Consider the following 16,494-nt stretch of genomic DNA (forward strand, 5'->3'; position numbering starts at 1 on the left):
AGCAATATGGAGATACAAATAAATTAAACTTTGACCAAAGAGAAGATTGTATTAAATTATGAACAAGTGTTAAACACTCTGAGGCTTGTTGTTTTCAGCAGAAAAACTTGTCACTTTAATCATCAAATTGTGAAACTATAAGATTTTACATAAGAAAACACAAGAATCTATAATTTTCTATACACTTCTAAGACATTAAAATATGCATACTGTGGATAAAAAAGGGATACTGTAATAAATCTAATGGAAAATAACCTCAGGATGCTCTGATTATAAATTCTTAACTGAGCAGGTCATGGTAGGTAGCCATGCTCCAGAGACTTTAACTTCTTTAGTAAAAGGTTTATCTTTGCTCCAAGCGAGCTCTGCCCATTGTTTTTGTACATCTAAGTTCAGGCACCTTTGAAATGCCTATTTTTTAGACCCCTGGAAGAGAGCACACAATCTTGTTATTATTCCGTAATCCCTGCCTTGCTTTCTCCCACCTTCATGTAATCTTCCTTGCCGTTCTTTCCTTCATTCCAAATGCAAAAAAGAAACCGCAAACTGTCCTGGGAAGCATTGTTCTGTCTATAGAGATCTTGCTTCCAGGCATATGTTCGGTTCAAATTAAACTCTAATCAACTCTTATAAAATTTTTCTACAGATTTAATGTTCTCTGTCAATAATACCAATTTGCACACAGAGGATAAAAGTATAATTTTACACTAAAATGACATGACTAAAAAAACTAACTCAAGTATTTCAACTGGCAAAAGAAATTATATATACAAGGTAATTTCAAAAGATCATTATTTTCTGTACCCAGGGATTGGGTTGAAAAGCAGAAGCAACTTTATACTCTAAAACATGACAGAGACTTACTTTATCAAAATAACATCTCAGTTATAAAATTTAATAGAATGGGGAAAATTTGATTTAAAGGACACCATATGCTATTGCTAATTCTCTTTTAGAGAATAATCTCTTTAAAGTGGTAGCTTCTTACTAAAGCAAAAATAATGTTTATTTTGTTAGACGCATCTTGGATAAGTGAGTCAAAAAGGTTCTAGTAAGAGTTTCAGAGCTGGAATGCAACTATAAGTTGTTCAGCTCTCTCATTTATTCAGATAAGAAATCAAGGTGCAGAGAGTTAGTTCTACAATGATTATAAAATACATAACTATAAATCTATTTTAGGTTTAAAAATCTATATTCTGATAAATTAATTGAGCAATGTTTAAAATCTCTAATGCAGAGAATGAATGCCGTGAACCCTCTACTGTCACTATAATAAAAAAAATAGTTAATTTTTCATACAACAAATATTTACTGAACCTCTACTGTGTGCCAGGAACTGTTATAGACACATAACAAAAATTTTATATTTATTTGTTAATTTACAATTTTGAAGTTACTTTCTTATACAAGAGCATCTGGCCTTCAAATAATCATCCTGAAGGAGCCAGGTTAAATATTGTCATTTCCATATTACAGATGATGAAACAGAAGCATAGAGGTTAAAAACAAGATTCTGGACAAGATTCTGGGTTGGTGCTTGAAACTAGACTGACTAGTTTCAAATTTTGACTTTTTCACCTGCTCCCAGGCCTGTAACTGAGCCTCCCTGTAGCCTAGTTTCCTATGTGAAGAATGGGGAGAATATGATCTATGTCATAAGTGTCCTGAGGATAAAACAAGATAATATACATAAAGTTTTCAGAACAGTGCACATAGAAAACAGGTTTATCCTCATTATATCATTATTACTATTTGCCTATTGTTATAATACATTTCTAAGGCTTACCGTAATTTGGTATTTTCAAAATCTTTGATTTTTAACTCAGTGATTTCTTTTTGTCTCTCCAATTCTTGAGACACTTTTTTTAGTTTTATCAAAAGTGAAGCAAGAGAGTCATCTTGTTCTGCTACTGTCTGTTCCATCTCAGCCAAACGAATAAAATGCTTGTTGGTAGGAACTGGAGTAGGAGACTGTTTTAGTAAATCCTATGAAATATGAATAAATTAGCTATAAACATGTATAATTCAATGCAATGCTTATTCCATAATTTTAATGCATTACTCAAATAATCAAAAATAATATCTAATCTAAAATTTAATAAGCAATGAAAGCTTAAAGAAAACAGTTAATAGAGATCGGGTTCTTTGTATTCTCAGTATCTAGCGAAGTCCCTACATGTAGTGATGTATCAAGAAATGTGTTTTGAATTAATGAGTTAAGGCTCAAGGATGATAAGGTTTGCATATTAGGAGATGAAAGGTCATTTCACACATACAGAAGACAAGATCAGCACCAAGTATAAGCTGAATTCAGAACATGAAAATCAGTTATAATGAGCAAAATTTGAAAACAAAAACAAAAACTGAGGTCAGATCATGGAAGGCTTTTAGTACATGGCTACAGATAAACAAGATTTTATAAGCATCAGTCTAGGGAGAAGAATGATCAGAGTTGTGTTTTCATAAGATTATTCTGGCAAAAAATAAAAAATAGGGTGGCTTCTATTCCCTCACCCCCCAAAAAAAGAGAGCTAAATTTTCAAGTATACGATCTCAAAAATCTGTAAAGAATAGAACAAAGTTCTTAGACTCTTACCCAAGCTGTTTGTTTGAATTTATTGAGTGAACTATCAGCTTGTAGTTCTAATTTATGATGAAGAATATGAAGATCTTCTTCATGTTTCTTAACAATTTCTCTTTGCTCCTGTTTTATAGAAAATCAAAACTATATCTTAAATAGTGATTTAAATAAATTCACATTAGAATCTTAAATATCTGTTATCTTTAATCTTCCAAAATCCCTGAGACAGGGAAAGAACAATATCTGCATGCATATATTTACACCAGTATGCATTTTCACTAGTACACACTTCAAGTTGACAAGTCCAGCCTTAGACCATAATTTAATCTTAATATTAGAATAATATGTACCTATCATCTTTTAACTTGTTTCTAAAAAAAAATTTTAAATGCAGATTTCCCCTGTCCACCACCACCAAAGTTCTAGCAAATCTGATTTCACTTACTACTACTAGTGAGACAGATTTCTAACTTTCTGAGCTATAAACTCAACTGGTATTTTTCAATATCATAAACTCAGCTGGTATTTTTCATTATCATGGTTTCTCTGTGACAGCTATTCCTGATTTAGTCAATCCATACGGGAAAGATTCACATATATACACTGCCAGCTTTTCTGACAGATCTGTAATCTAATCACATGAAAGTGATAATTCCTAAACAGAATCATTTGAAAGGCAAGAAATGCACTACCACTTCAGGGCAGAATAATATTTGCATTAAATAGGTAGGTAGGTAGGTAGATAGATAGATAGATTAAACAAACAAACAAACAAATAAATTACCTCTCTGGCTTTTTCCAGAAGACGCTGATACTTCTTTAACATGTCTTCCTTCTGATTCAGCCTTGCTTGCATGTTTGCAATAGTCTGCTGAGCAATTTTCAATGTGTGATAGAACTGTGGTTCTACCTCCTTTCTGCCTAGTTCAGCTATAAGCTTTTCTCGTTCTGCGGTGGCAGGTAAACGAAGCCTGAGTTCATTGATTACTTTGTCTCTTGACAAAATATTTTGCTCTGCTAACCGTAAAGCAGATTCTTTTTCTTTTAGCTTCTGCAATGATCAAATCATATTATTAAAGTATATTTTTTCTTTTAAAATGTTTCATCTGAATTTTAAATTAGTTACAAGTTTAGAGAGGAGTTTCCCTTTATTTTTCACAACATACTTAAAATAGCCAAAAGATATTAATAAAGTTAAACTGATATTTTTATGTGACAGCTAAGTTATCTGGATGCATATTTTATTTGTAAGACTATTGCATGTGTTAAGAAACAATTATTATGAAAATGAAATTTAAGGTACTTTATTTAGATGTTATAGTTTTAGAACTAGAAATGTGAGGTGGTGCTAAATTTGGAAAAAAACTGTAATAAATTGTTCCTCTTACTTCAGCCCATTGACTATCAAAGCACTAGAAGAGTAATTCATAAATCAGCTGGGTATAAAAATTGGAACTTTACTGGCTCAAGTCAATAAATCACTATTATAAAATCTGTGGATTATGAAAACAAAATAGAAAAAAAATTGTTGCCTATTCAATAGGATTAAGGCAGATATTTTAAATGCAGTAACTCAATGAAAATTCACATAAATGATAAATCTTACAATTACTGAAGAAAATCTAAGTGTCCTCAATCGACTAAAAATATACAATTTTACTAGCAAAATTATTTTTAAATGTATTTACAATAGATTTAGATGTAAACTAAGATGAAAATCATATTCAGTTTAAATTACTTTCCATATAATTAAATAAAGGCGATATTTGATCTTCTTAATCAAGTTGTAGGCCTAGATGAGTGGTTCTCAACCTTCCTAATGCCACGACCCTTTAATACAGTTCCTCATGCTGTGTTGACTCCCAACCATAAAATTATTTTCGTTTCTACTTCATAACTGTAATTTTGCTACTATTATGAATTGTAATGTAAATATCTGATATGCAGGATGTATTTTCATTGTTACAAATTGAACATAATTAAAGCATAGTGATTAATCACAAAAACAATATGTAATTATATACGTGTTTTCCAATGGTCTTAGGCGACCCCTGTGAAAGGTTCGTTCGACTCCCAAAGGGGTCGTGGCCCACAGGTTGAGAGCCACTGGCCTAGATTAAAGAAACAAGTACTAATTTCTAGCTCTCCTTCAAACCCTTTAACCACCCACAAAAGGAATTAACTGAAGCTGATTCAGAGTATACAACATACACTTCAAATAAACAAGGCTGAAAACAATTCTTGATCATACAAAAGAAGGTAATATATTGCTCATAAAACTACAATCAAATGTTCTTTTTGTTTCAATACAACTATTAGTGCCCCAAAGTAACAAGTAGTAATTAAATGAATAATTAATTCTAATTAGCCATATCTCTTTTTCTTTATTGCCTATTACAAGCATTATGGGAAGAGTAGAAAAGGAGGGTAAAACTAGCAACAGATTCATCATTCTATACATCGTCCTCATTAAAATATATTACGCATTTAAAAAATTCTACATACCCAATAATATACTAATCAAAATGCAAATTTTTCTAATTACCTCCTCTAGTGATTTACAAGTTGCCCGTGTTTCTAGAATTATTCGAACATTCTCCTTAATTTTTCTTAGAGCAATCTCAAGTTGATTTGGAAGGGGCAAGCTCGGGTCTGGCATTGATCCTATAACATCTTCAAACTATTAAAAATAGCATTAAAAAAAACAGTTGTAGCATTGAAGGAAAGAACATTAAATTTTACAACTATATGACAAGACATGGTTAAAGCCCACTTATATTTGAAATATAAAAAGAAAGTTAAAATTCCATCTCTGACATTAGAAAACATTACTATGGCTAACATTATAGGCCATGCTACAGAGCATCAAATAGAATTAATCACTCAGACCTTTTGTGCTGCATTTAGTATTTCATTTTGCTGACGGTCAAAAATGTCTAGTTGACGTTCCAGCTCAACTTCTCTTTGATCCCAGGCCATTTCCCTTTCTTCATGAAACTGAAAAAAGATATTTTGCATCAGACATACATAGAAACACTCACCAAGCAAACAACAGAAATTTTTACATACATTTTCTTATTTAATTCTCACAACAACCCTTTGAGGTCACTACTATTATTTTATGGGGAAAGGAAGTAAACTCAAGAGAGGTAAAGTATCTTTCCATCAAAGAGATAGGCAGATATGGAGTAAGGATTTTAATCCATCCATGCATTCATCTATTCATCCATCTATCCACCTATCTATCCAAAATATATTTAATGGCATGTACTATATGACATTCACTATTCTAGGCGATGCAAGCATAACAGTAAACAAAGCCAAGTCCCGCAGCCCCTCACCCCAGCTGGCCCCGCCCCTGATCGGCCTCTCCCACCCCCATGGAGGGCGGGGCGCTGGCCAACCCCCCATGGCCCCTCCCCCCAACCAGCCCCACTTCCGATCAGCCTGCAGCCCCTTCCCCTGGCCAGCCCCGCCCACCCCACAATGGGGTGGGCGGGGCTGGCCTGCCAACTTCCTGCAGCCCCTCTCCCCCACCCGGTCACACCCCAGATTGGCCCCTGACTCTGATCAGGGTCAGGGCCGGCTGGCCAACCACCCATGGCCCCTCCCCCAGGCCACTGGCCCCCAATCGGCCCCCCACACCCATTGAAGGGCAGGGTTGGCCGGCCCACTGTCCCTCCCCATGGCCTCCCCCAGCCCCCATCAGCCCCCAACACCCCAATTGGCCCACAGCCCCTCCCTCCAGCCAGCTCCACCCCCAACCAGCCCCCCCACACCTATCAAGGGTAGGGCTAGTTGGCCAACCTTCCATGGCCCCTACCCTGGCCGCTGACCTTTGATTGGCCCCCCACCCCAATTGGGGTGGGGCCCACCAGCCAACCATCCACAGCCCCTCCCCCCAGCAGGCCTGGCCCTGATCAACCCCAACTGGGACCAGGCCAGCTGAAACCAACCCCCCACCCCCCCTCCCCCCGCCCATGCATGAATTAATGTACTAGGCTTCTAGTTTCATAGTTTCAACATAAATAAATATTCATTTGTATAATGGTTTAGAAAACAGAAATTGGAATATTTTATACCATAATAATGGAAGCTAAATTCAAGTAAGAGAATGATGTAGTCACTTATACAATGTTCTTTTTTTTTTATATACATATATATATTATTGATTTCTTTACAGAGAGGAAGGGAGAGGGATAGAGAGTTAAGAAACATCGATGAGAGAGAAACATCGATCAGCTGCCTCCTGCTGACCTATGAATTAGCAGGCCATGGTTTGATTCCCAGTCAGAGCACACGCCCAGGGTTGTTGGAGGCAGCCAATTCTCGCTCATCATTGATGTTTCTATCTCTCCCTCCCTCTCTGAAATCAATAAAAAAATTTTTTAAAAAGAAAATCTTAGCAGCAAAACATCAAAATAAATATAAAATGAAACCTTGTTCTGCTGTACAATTTCTTCCTCTAGACTGCTGATTGTATGCTCATATTCAGAAATTATATTATTCAAATATTTTATTTCTTCTTTATCCTTGACTAATTCTCGATTTAATTTAAGCTCTTGAAGACGGAGTTCTTCTATTTTCATATGCCAACTGATTACCTAAAGATTTATAAATTATACATACAAATGTCAATGCTATATAAATAAATATTTCTCCATATCCTAATGATTTTAATTCAAATTAATAGACACTATAATAAAATAAAATATAAAATTATTTTGGTGTCCCCCAACAAATGTATATACACTTTAACAGCTGATAGCTCAATTTTGAAAATGAAATGTATTTTAATAAACAATGTCTTTATAATGATTCAAAGATTGTGTATACATTTTTTGGGGCACCCTATATTTCTAGCCTAGAGAATAAAGTTTAGTTGCAAGATAATTATTTTTCACTTAATTGCTTCAAAAAAAGGTTAAAACAAAATTATATTAAAAATACATGCAGGCCTACTACTTGTAAATTTTAAACAAATAATGATTACAAAGAGTAGAATTGAATTGATAAGCACTATAATGTTTAAAATTATAATTAGTATTTTATTAATATATAAACTTCTTAAGAGTATTTAAAATTCTGTTATTTTAAAACCTAAGTACTTCTACTAAAACCATTGCTTAGATGAATCTCATTTAATTTTCACAAACAGACATTCAAATAGGCAAAACCCTAATTTATAAATTCTAAATAAATTAAAATATACGTTAAATGTTTCTCATATAGGTACATATTAAGAACTTAAAATTATGTAACTCTTCTGGAAATACTTAAGTTAAAAATCACTGTTTTACCTTTTGGGCTCCCCGGGCATCCTTTAAAGTGCTTACTAACTCTTCTAACCCCTTTAACTTTAATTCCATCTCCATTGTTTTGTTCTCCATATTTCTATGTTCTTGTAGAGAATTTTTCATTTCTTGCATTATCTTCAGTTTGTCATTTTGTAACTGAATCATTGTCTTAGAGAACTTCTCCTGCTGTGCCAAGGGCAAAGCTCCGCTGAACTGGCGTCGCAGGGACTGAATTGTTTGGCGCAGATGTTTTGCTCTGTTTCTACCCTCCAAACGGGCATAATAGAGAGCCTGTTCTTTTTCATCCAGTTTTTGTTCTAAACGCAAATTATAGGCCTCCATCTTCTGCAGTTTTGATGTGACTGACTCCAACTTACCAAGAGCAGTAACCTCACTAATTTGAAGAGAGACAAGGTGTTGGTGCAACTTGGCAATTAGTGCCTTTTCGTCCGACTGTGCCTAATATAAAAAATGCATATATTTGTTCCAAGTTTCAAGTTTTTCCTGTGAAATTTATCATGAATTTAATATCAAAATTTACTAAACATTTAAAAGTGTGCTACATGAGATCCTATAAAAATCTAACCTTGCTTTAATACAAATTACCAAAAAATTAAAAAGCAAAAACAGCAGAAAAACAGAATCAAATATGTGTAAAATCCAAATCTGTCAACTGGCTAAGTAACAGTTGGGATATTACGGTGGCTTTTTTTAAACTTCCATATGTAAACTATAATACTGATGTGTACAGTGTTTTTCACTAATTATTAGTACTTGACAGATCAACTCAGGGATCCTCACACATTTCTTTTTCTTTTTTATTAATTCTTAAAAAAATAATGTGAGAATATGTGAAAAGCTATAAGAGAAAATATTGTTATGAAAGGCTTACTATTTCTCTTCACTGTCTTAACTCTGATCAGCAGTCAGCACAATGCATTTATAGGCATTTAAATGCTTTTCTGTATTATGGTTTTTCACATTAAGTTGTAACCTAATCAGACTATAATTAACAAGAATATGAGCCTCCTTGATATATTCTTTAGTTAAAACTATAAAATCATCCCAATATCTAATGTGAATTTAGAAAAAAGAAAAAATCTATATAGAAGAGCCAACGCTGTGCATACCTGATAGTCTAACAGTTGCATTCTGATGGACTCTACTTCCTTTTCCCTGGACTGTTGTTGTACATTCAAAATTTCAACTTGCCTTTTGGCAATGTCAGAAATCTCTCTCAGTCTAGGAAGTAATATTTCAGAAACAATTAGGTACATTTTTTAAGGAAATAAATACCAGGATTTCAAATTTTTAGAGCCTTGGAAAAGCCATTAGATTCCATCATCTCTTCTTCATATGAAATGCTAAAGCAAAGTTTCCTAAGTTGTTTCATGAAACATAATGCCCTGAGAGGTTAACATATGTTTCATGGAAAAACTCCATTTTCAACACCCGTCCTCCCTTGAAAATTCATAATACACAGTATCGTATTAAATATTCTGAGAAGTTTTAAAGTGAAAATTACCTGAAACTACACATATATAGCATTTTCCAAATGTATGTGGCCAATAAAAGGGGGGGCTTTATGGTAATTTATTAGATTTCCTATGACTACTATGAGAAGACTACATAGATAAAGTAAAATACATTTTAATGTAGGCTGAAATAATTTAGTTCCGTGTGACAGATAACTTAGGTTTCCTCATATTGATTAGAAGTTCTCAATAACAATTCTATAAGTTTTGATTAATTAAAATATAATAATGAATTACAATATAATTAATTAAAATGAATAATATAAGTTTATTTCAAAAGGTAAGGTGCATGAGATGAAAGGAAGAATTAAAAAGAAGTATTCTTCACAGTGAAAATGGTTAGAAATGACTGATATTCCCAAAAGGATATCAAAGCTCCAAAAAATGGCTATAACTACAAAAGGCCATAAAACCTTTTTCACTAATTATTTGTACTTGACAGATCAACTCAGAGATCCTTACACTTTTCTATTTATTTATTTATTTATTTATTTATTTATTTATTTACTTACTTATTAATTTAATTTGTTGGGATGACACTGGTTAACAAGATTATATAGGTTTCAGGTGCACAATTATGCAAGACATCATCTGTATGTTGTATTGTGTGTTCACCACCCCAACTGGGATCCTCACACTTTTCCACTGAAGTAACGCATGATTATAAAGGAGAGTGATTACATAGTATTTACTGGCACATAGTATTTACACCTTACATATATTTTGTGTTCTAAGCAAATAAACTGTTTCCACACGTAAAATGAAAATAACAATGTTACTTCAGGGTTAGTAAGTGTAATTGTATGAGTTAACATCTGTTCAATACCTAGCACAGTATATATAGTAGATACCCAAAATGGAACCAAAATCTGAAATGTTTTATTATATTTCCACAGTAACCTTCTATACAGATAAAAGACATATTATTTCTTCCTTAATAAAGTGAAAAAACTTAAGTTTAAATAAATTAATGGTCCTCCCCCCAAATTATTTAATATGCAGAAGAACTACTTAATATTATTTAACCATATTCTTTTAAAAGGAAACCAGTATTAATTGCCACTAAGAATATTACTCTTGTATCACTGTAATTAGGTTTCTTAAAGACAAATTAGAATAGACACATCTAATCAAATGAACAAAAAGTTACATGCACTCACTTTGACACTTCCACTTTTAGTTCCATTTCATTCTTCTCTAATTCTAGAATCCGTTGTCTATCAGCATCACTTACTGTCTTGCTCACACTACCAGCTAGTTCATCTCTTAACATCTGTTCCACCTTCTGGGCTTCCAAGTTTATTTTGGTAAGCTAAGAAAAAAATAACAAAAAAAAATATTCAGATATATCAGCTTTTGAAGAGATCTCCCTTTATTGTTATTTTTTAAATTTATCTTTATTGTTAAAAGTATTACAGATGCCTCTTTTTCCCCATTGACCTCCTCCATCGTGCACCCACCCTGACCCCAAAAAGGTTTTCCTTTTAATTTAGCTTTAGCATACTGCAGTCCTCTTTGCTTTGCATTAATCCAGATACTAAACTGAGTGTGAGGTATTAAGAATAGATTGAAAAGGGTAAAGAGGGAAAGAGTCAGAAACAAATTATGCAAACTCTGATTATATACCAACCCACATAAAGTCATTTATGTTAGGCAGCTCACAACCCAATGATATCAGAATTTCTGATATTCTTAATTTGCTAGGAATGCAGTACACTTATTATATTTTACTTTAATTATATAACCTATAAATAATCTAAATGAGTTAAAGTCTTAATATATATTTAGTGACAGTAAAATAAACAACACCATGCTTTAAAAATTATACTAATTCTCAAGGTAAAACAAATGTTCCATGAATGCTACTTCATCATAAATTGCTGAATTTTTGTAAACTCTATTTATTGCCATCCACTTTAATTATTCTGAACATGTCAAAAAAGTCTAAAACCTTGTATTAGAATATAAAGTCTCTGAGAGCATGGATTGCTGTTTGCGGTATTTTGTTTCCTGCTATAACTCCTTATGCAGTGTCTGGAATGAAATAGGCACTCAATAAATATTTGTTAAATGAATGGGTGGAAAGGCATTTCATTATTAAGCAAATAAACTTTTCTGCATATTAAATCTAATCATGTAATGCTAGTGAGAAATAAAAACTCATTCACAAAAATATTTGCTTTCTTTATAAACATTTAAAAACATCTTTTATTTTTATCCATTACATAAAACACAAGCACTATATGAATATGCTACTTCAGAGATACAAACAAACCTCTTACATAATACAATGTCTACCATGACTAATTCCTTATTTTCCAATTACATGATAAAAATGATAACATCGAACCTCAGCAAATTTGGTTTCCAATTCAAAATTACGTTCTTCCATTTGTTTTAATGAAGTCTTTATGTGTTCATACATTTTCTGAGAATGTTCAGCCCGCTGCCTTTCATTTAATTCCTTCATCTCTAGCATAGTGATTTTTTTTGAAATAGAAGCAATCTCACTGTTGGTTATTGATTTCTTTGTCTTATCCATGTTAGATTCATTTCCTGTATACAACAATATTTAAGTTACTCTTATGCTGTTCTTATCAAAATTATATTCTAAATATTTTTGACATTATGTTCAAGGGATAACACGAGGCTTTTAAATTATGACCGATCCAAATTCCAGTCATAGCTCTATTATTTTCTCTCTACCTGCTGCCTATCCCATTTAATCTCTCTGGAATTTAGGTTCTTCATCATTCAAATGATAACAAAAACTATTCCTCGCCCTAACCGGTTTGGCTCAGGTGATAGAGTTTCAACCAAGGACTGAAAGGTCCCAGGTTAGATTCCAAAGAAGGGCACATACATTAGTTGCAGGTTCAATCCTTAGCCCTGGCTGGGGTGCTTGTGGGAGGCAACCAATTGATGTGTCTCTGCCATCAATGTTTCTTTCTCTGTCTCTCTCCCTCTCTCATACTCTCTAAAATCAATAGAAAAATATTCTCAAGTGAGCATTAATAAGAGAAAAAATTCCTCATGGAATTATTGAAATGTAAAAGGTATACTGTAGATGGTGTCACAGGCAGAGAATCAAAAAAGGGAAAATATGTGTATTTTGTAACTAAAAGGAGAAAAACTGTACAAGAAGCAACTCAATAAAACAACACTATTTTGTGAATATAAATGCAGTGACTTTATATTAAAGTCTCATGGAGTCAAACTGAAAGTAAAATATGAAGCCATATAATTTAGGGATCTCACCAAATATCTTCTTTAACTATGAGTATTACTTGGCCTTTGTAAACATTGAATATCAAATATTTTAAATTATTGTACTGGTTATTAATCTCATCAATATTATAGATACATATATGCATATTTGTATATCTAAGATTATATAATACATATATGATATGGCTTGTCTTTGGACATAAAAGTCTGTGGTTAAATCAAATGAGAACAAAATAAAAAAAAATTTACCATGAGAAGTCATCACACAGGATTACCATTAGTTACTTAGTTGTTTTCTGAAAAGGAGAAAACTAATACTTTTGATTTGCATAACCCACATACTCCAGGAGAAAAAAAAACAAATTTGGTACAGTGTTTTATATTTTTGGAGAATCAATTAATAATATATTCAGGGAAATCAATTATTTTAAGAAACTAAGTAGTAATTCATAACACTAATAATAAGCTTGAGTTTTAGAAATGAATTTGCACAAAGACATATATTATTTTTTTTAAAAATATATTTTATTGATTTTTTACAGAGAGGAAGGGAGAGAGATAGAGAGTTAGAAACATCGATGAGAGAGAAACATCGATCAGCTGCCTCCTGCACATCTCCCACTGGGGATGTGCCCGCAACCCAGGTACATGCCCCTGACCGGAATCGAACCTGGGACCTTTCAGTCCGCAGGCCGACGCTCTATCCACTGAGCCAAACCGGTTTCGGCAGGACATATATTATTAAAAAAAAAACAGTTTTGATGTCTGCCTCAGTTTTTAAAAAGTACTTCATTTTGTTCTGTATGTATCTTTAAACAAATGAATTTAGAATAGCTACTGTACGCAGTTATCAAATAACTAAAAGTAACAGTTACTGAAGAAGCTAAAAGTGTTAGTAAATCAGTCCAGGCAACCCTTAACACCATGAATGAAAGAAAAAAATGCTCTAAATATAAGTATACAAAGAAAATAAAACCCCTTCATCATTCATTTCTGTGCTAAACTATGCTAATGAAGAGAGGCAGATCACCGGGGCTGCAGCAGATTAGCCATGTGTACATTCTTGTGTTTGGAGTTGTCTTAGAGAGAGGGGGTAGTCCATAACAACCCATCATCAACAAACTCCTGGATAATAAAACCTAATAAAGTGACACTTTTGAACAAAGATATAACAACAGAAATTAAGAAAAGCTTTTAAACTTCCATGACATAAAGCCATGTATGGGAAAGATGAAGGTATTTGAAAATTAAGAAATTTCTAAAGATATTCAGACCTTATTAAAAAGAGATAGGGTAAAATAAACAGAAAATTTACTAATATTTTATGTAATACACTTTTTATATCTTAAATGGTATCTTCTGTCATGTAGAAGCTACATGGAAATCAATTCGCTTTAAATCTCTTAATGAACTAAAATTTACATTTCTAAAAGTAGCTTATTTTAGACTTCCCATTGTTAGGTCTCTGTAAACTATATATCTCAGTTACCAATATAATAACACAGCTCTTCTAGTATTTAGTAACAGAAAGTTTGAACAGCTTAGAGCTCTAAGGTCTAGAAAACAAAAACATGAAAAGACCTTAACCAAAGCAGCAAATTTATTTGAAAATTATAAATCATAATGTTAGTGAGATAAAATGATTTAAATGCTATAATCTAAGATAACCTATTGAAAACTAATATGGAAACCCTAGCAGGAGCAACAAATATTTTAATACCCTCTGAGACAATAATATCTGCTAGATATACATGAATGTTCACTGTAGCACTACAAGCAATAACAGAAATGAGAAAAGCTAGTGATGTAATCACTCGAACACAGAAAGGTACTACATAAACATTTATAAGTATAATGAATAAAACATAGCAATAGTTTGACATCTACTAAATAAATATAGTGTATGTTTATTATAATTATAATTTAATGTGCAATATTTAAGTGTACACAAGGTTATACAAAAAATTACAATATAGTAGTGGAACTATGGGTAATATAAATTTAATTTTTTGATGCTAAATAGTAAACTTTTATCTTAAAAATATCAAATGATCTATTCCTAATAAAATTTTATACATAGTGAAAGAACTCATATTACTCTCATTAAAATACAGGTATTTCAAAATTATCACCAGTATTCACTGTTAAATGGTTCAAAACAGAAAATGCTGTTTTTTAACATACGATTTTATTTGGAACAAATCTAATTTTATAACTAAAAACCAAACTTTGGTAGAGTTTAGTCCAAGATATTATTCAACTGCCTGCTAAATTAAACTGTAACATAGAGAATTCACTTTTATCAAAATACTTCCTTTCCATGTGGTATAGAAAAAGAGCTTTAAGTGCAAAATATTCTCTATTAGATCTTAAATCATTTTATATTATTAGAGTCATAGCACTTACCTAATTTAGTTTCTTTTTCCCAGGCTTGTTCAATAGTGTGAAGTTTTTCCTTAGTAATCTCTAGTTCTTTATTTATAGACTCTATTTGCTCTTTTAGAGATGCATTTTCACACTGAATAAAACAGAAACATCATTGAGAAAATACATTATAATTCAGACTACTACCACAAAAATGACATTATCTCAACTTTATATAATATCTCCTAAAACTTACAATCCAGTTTTTTTTTTTTAATAAAATTAGAAGTTCTCACACATTAGGTTTATACATATTCTACATAATAAAACCCTAATATGCAAAAGGACCAAAGGGCGGAACAACCAGTCGCTATGATGTGCACTGACCACCAGGGGCAGATGCTTAATGCAGGAGCTGCCCGCTGGTGGTCAGTGCGCTCCCACAGGGGGAGCACCACTCAGCTCGAAGCCGGGCTCACAGTTGGCAAGCACAGCAGTGGTGATTCTGCTGCAGGGGAGCGGTAAGGAGCGAGGGGTCCTGAACTGCGAGAGGGTGCAGGATGGCTGAGGGACCCCCCCAGTGCATGAAATTTTGTGCACCGGGCCTCTAGTATAATATAAAACATTATTTTAAAATAATCAAAATCTTGTATATCAAATATGTGGCCCTAGAGGCTGCCATGTACCTTTGGTTAAGCTACAATACTCACAGCTTCAAAACCTTCACACACTAGAGCTTTCTTCCCTCATTCACACAAATAGTCACCGAACATCCCTAGCATGTTATCAGTGACAGGTACTATATGTTAATGGTGAACAGAAACAAAAAACATTTTGTCCTTCAAAGGCCTGACCTTTGGTGTCTGTGGATATGTATGTATGGCAGGAATTGGGAAGGATGTGTAAGATGGCAGACAGTAAACAGGTAAGCAAACTAACAACAAATCATTTAAAATGTCAAAATCTAGAAAGAAACAAAGTATGGACCCAGGGAATAATAAAAGGAGGCATGTCTAGACAGAGTGGATAAAGAAGGTATTAACCACGGAAGAGGTGGTTTTTAAGTTGAAACCGAAGACATGAGAAGGGGCCAGTCTTGACAAGAAAGCAGCCATAGAATGAAATGATATACTGGTGAACCCAAGTGCTCTAAAGCAGGAAAGAAAGATGTTGAAGTGCCAGAGGACTTGAGCATAGTGAGAAAAAAATAAGAGTGAAGAGTGGAATAAGATTAAGTTGGAAAAATAACAGGGGGATATACACACAAAAAATAAAGAGAAAAAATAAAAATAAATAGCCCAGCCCTTGTGGCTCAGTGGTTGAGCATCAACCCATGAATCAGTCACTGGATTAATTCCTGGTCAGGGCACATGTGGTCTCAATCCCCAGTAGGGGGAGCACATGAGGCAGATGACTTACGTTTCTCTGTCATCGAAGTTTCTCTCTCTCTATCCCTCTCTCTTCCTCTCTCTCTAAAATCAATAAAAAT

At 33.3% G+C, this 16,494-nt stretch overlaps 1 protein-coding gene across 8 annotated transcripts in view; it reads right to left on the minus strand.

The window, feature by feature from the left end:
* CEP290 (centrosomal protein 290) overlaps window positions 1–16,494 on the minus strand; it is a 121,235-nt gene that overhangs the window by 44,966 nt on the left and 59,775 nt on the right. For all 8 annotated transcript variants that reach the window (XM_059683739.1, XM_059683735.1, XM_059683732.1 and 5 more), the window contains 11 exons: window positions 15,048–15,159; window positions 11,764–11,969; window positions 10,574–10,725; window positions 9,009–9,120; window positions 7,882–8,337; window positions 7,021–7,185; window positions 5,471–5,578; window positions 5,127–5,261; window positions 3,366–3,632; window positions 2,597–2,704; window positions 1,787–1,986 (listed from right to left, as the gene is read on the minus strand). In XM_059683739.1, coding sequence (XP_059539722.1) covers window positions 1,787–1,986; window positions 2,597–2,704; window positions 3,366–3,632; window positions 5,127–5,261; window positions 5,471–5,578; window positions 7,021–7,185; window positions 7,882–8,337; window positions 9,009–9,120; window positions 10,574–10,725; window positions 11,764–11,969; window positions 15,048–15,159 — 2,021 coding nt within the window. The remainder of the gene's footprint in view (window positions 1–1,786; window positions 1,987–2,596; window positions 2,705–3,365; window positions 3,633–5,126; window positions 5,262–5,470; window positions 5,579–7,020; window positions 7,186–7,881; window positions 8,338–9,008; window positions 9,121–10,573; window positions 10,726–11,763; window positions 11,970–15,047; window positions 15,160–16,494) is intronic.

The sequence above is a fragment of the Myotis daubentonii genome, chromosome 2 (genome assembly GCF_963259705.1).
Source record: "Myotis daubentonii chromosome 2, mMyoDau2.1, whole genome shotgun sequence".
NCBI classification, from domain to species: Eukaryota; Metazoa; Chordata; class Mammalia; order Chiroptera; family Vespertilionidae; genus Myotis; species Myotis daubentonii.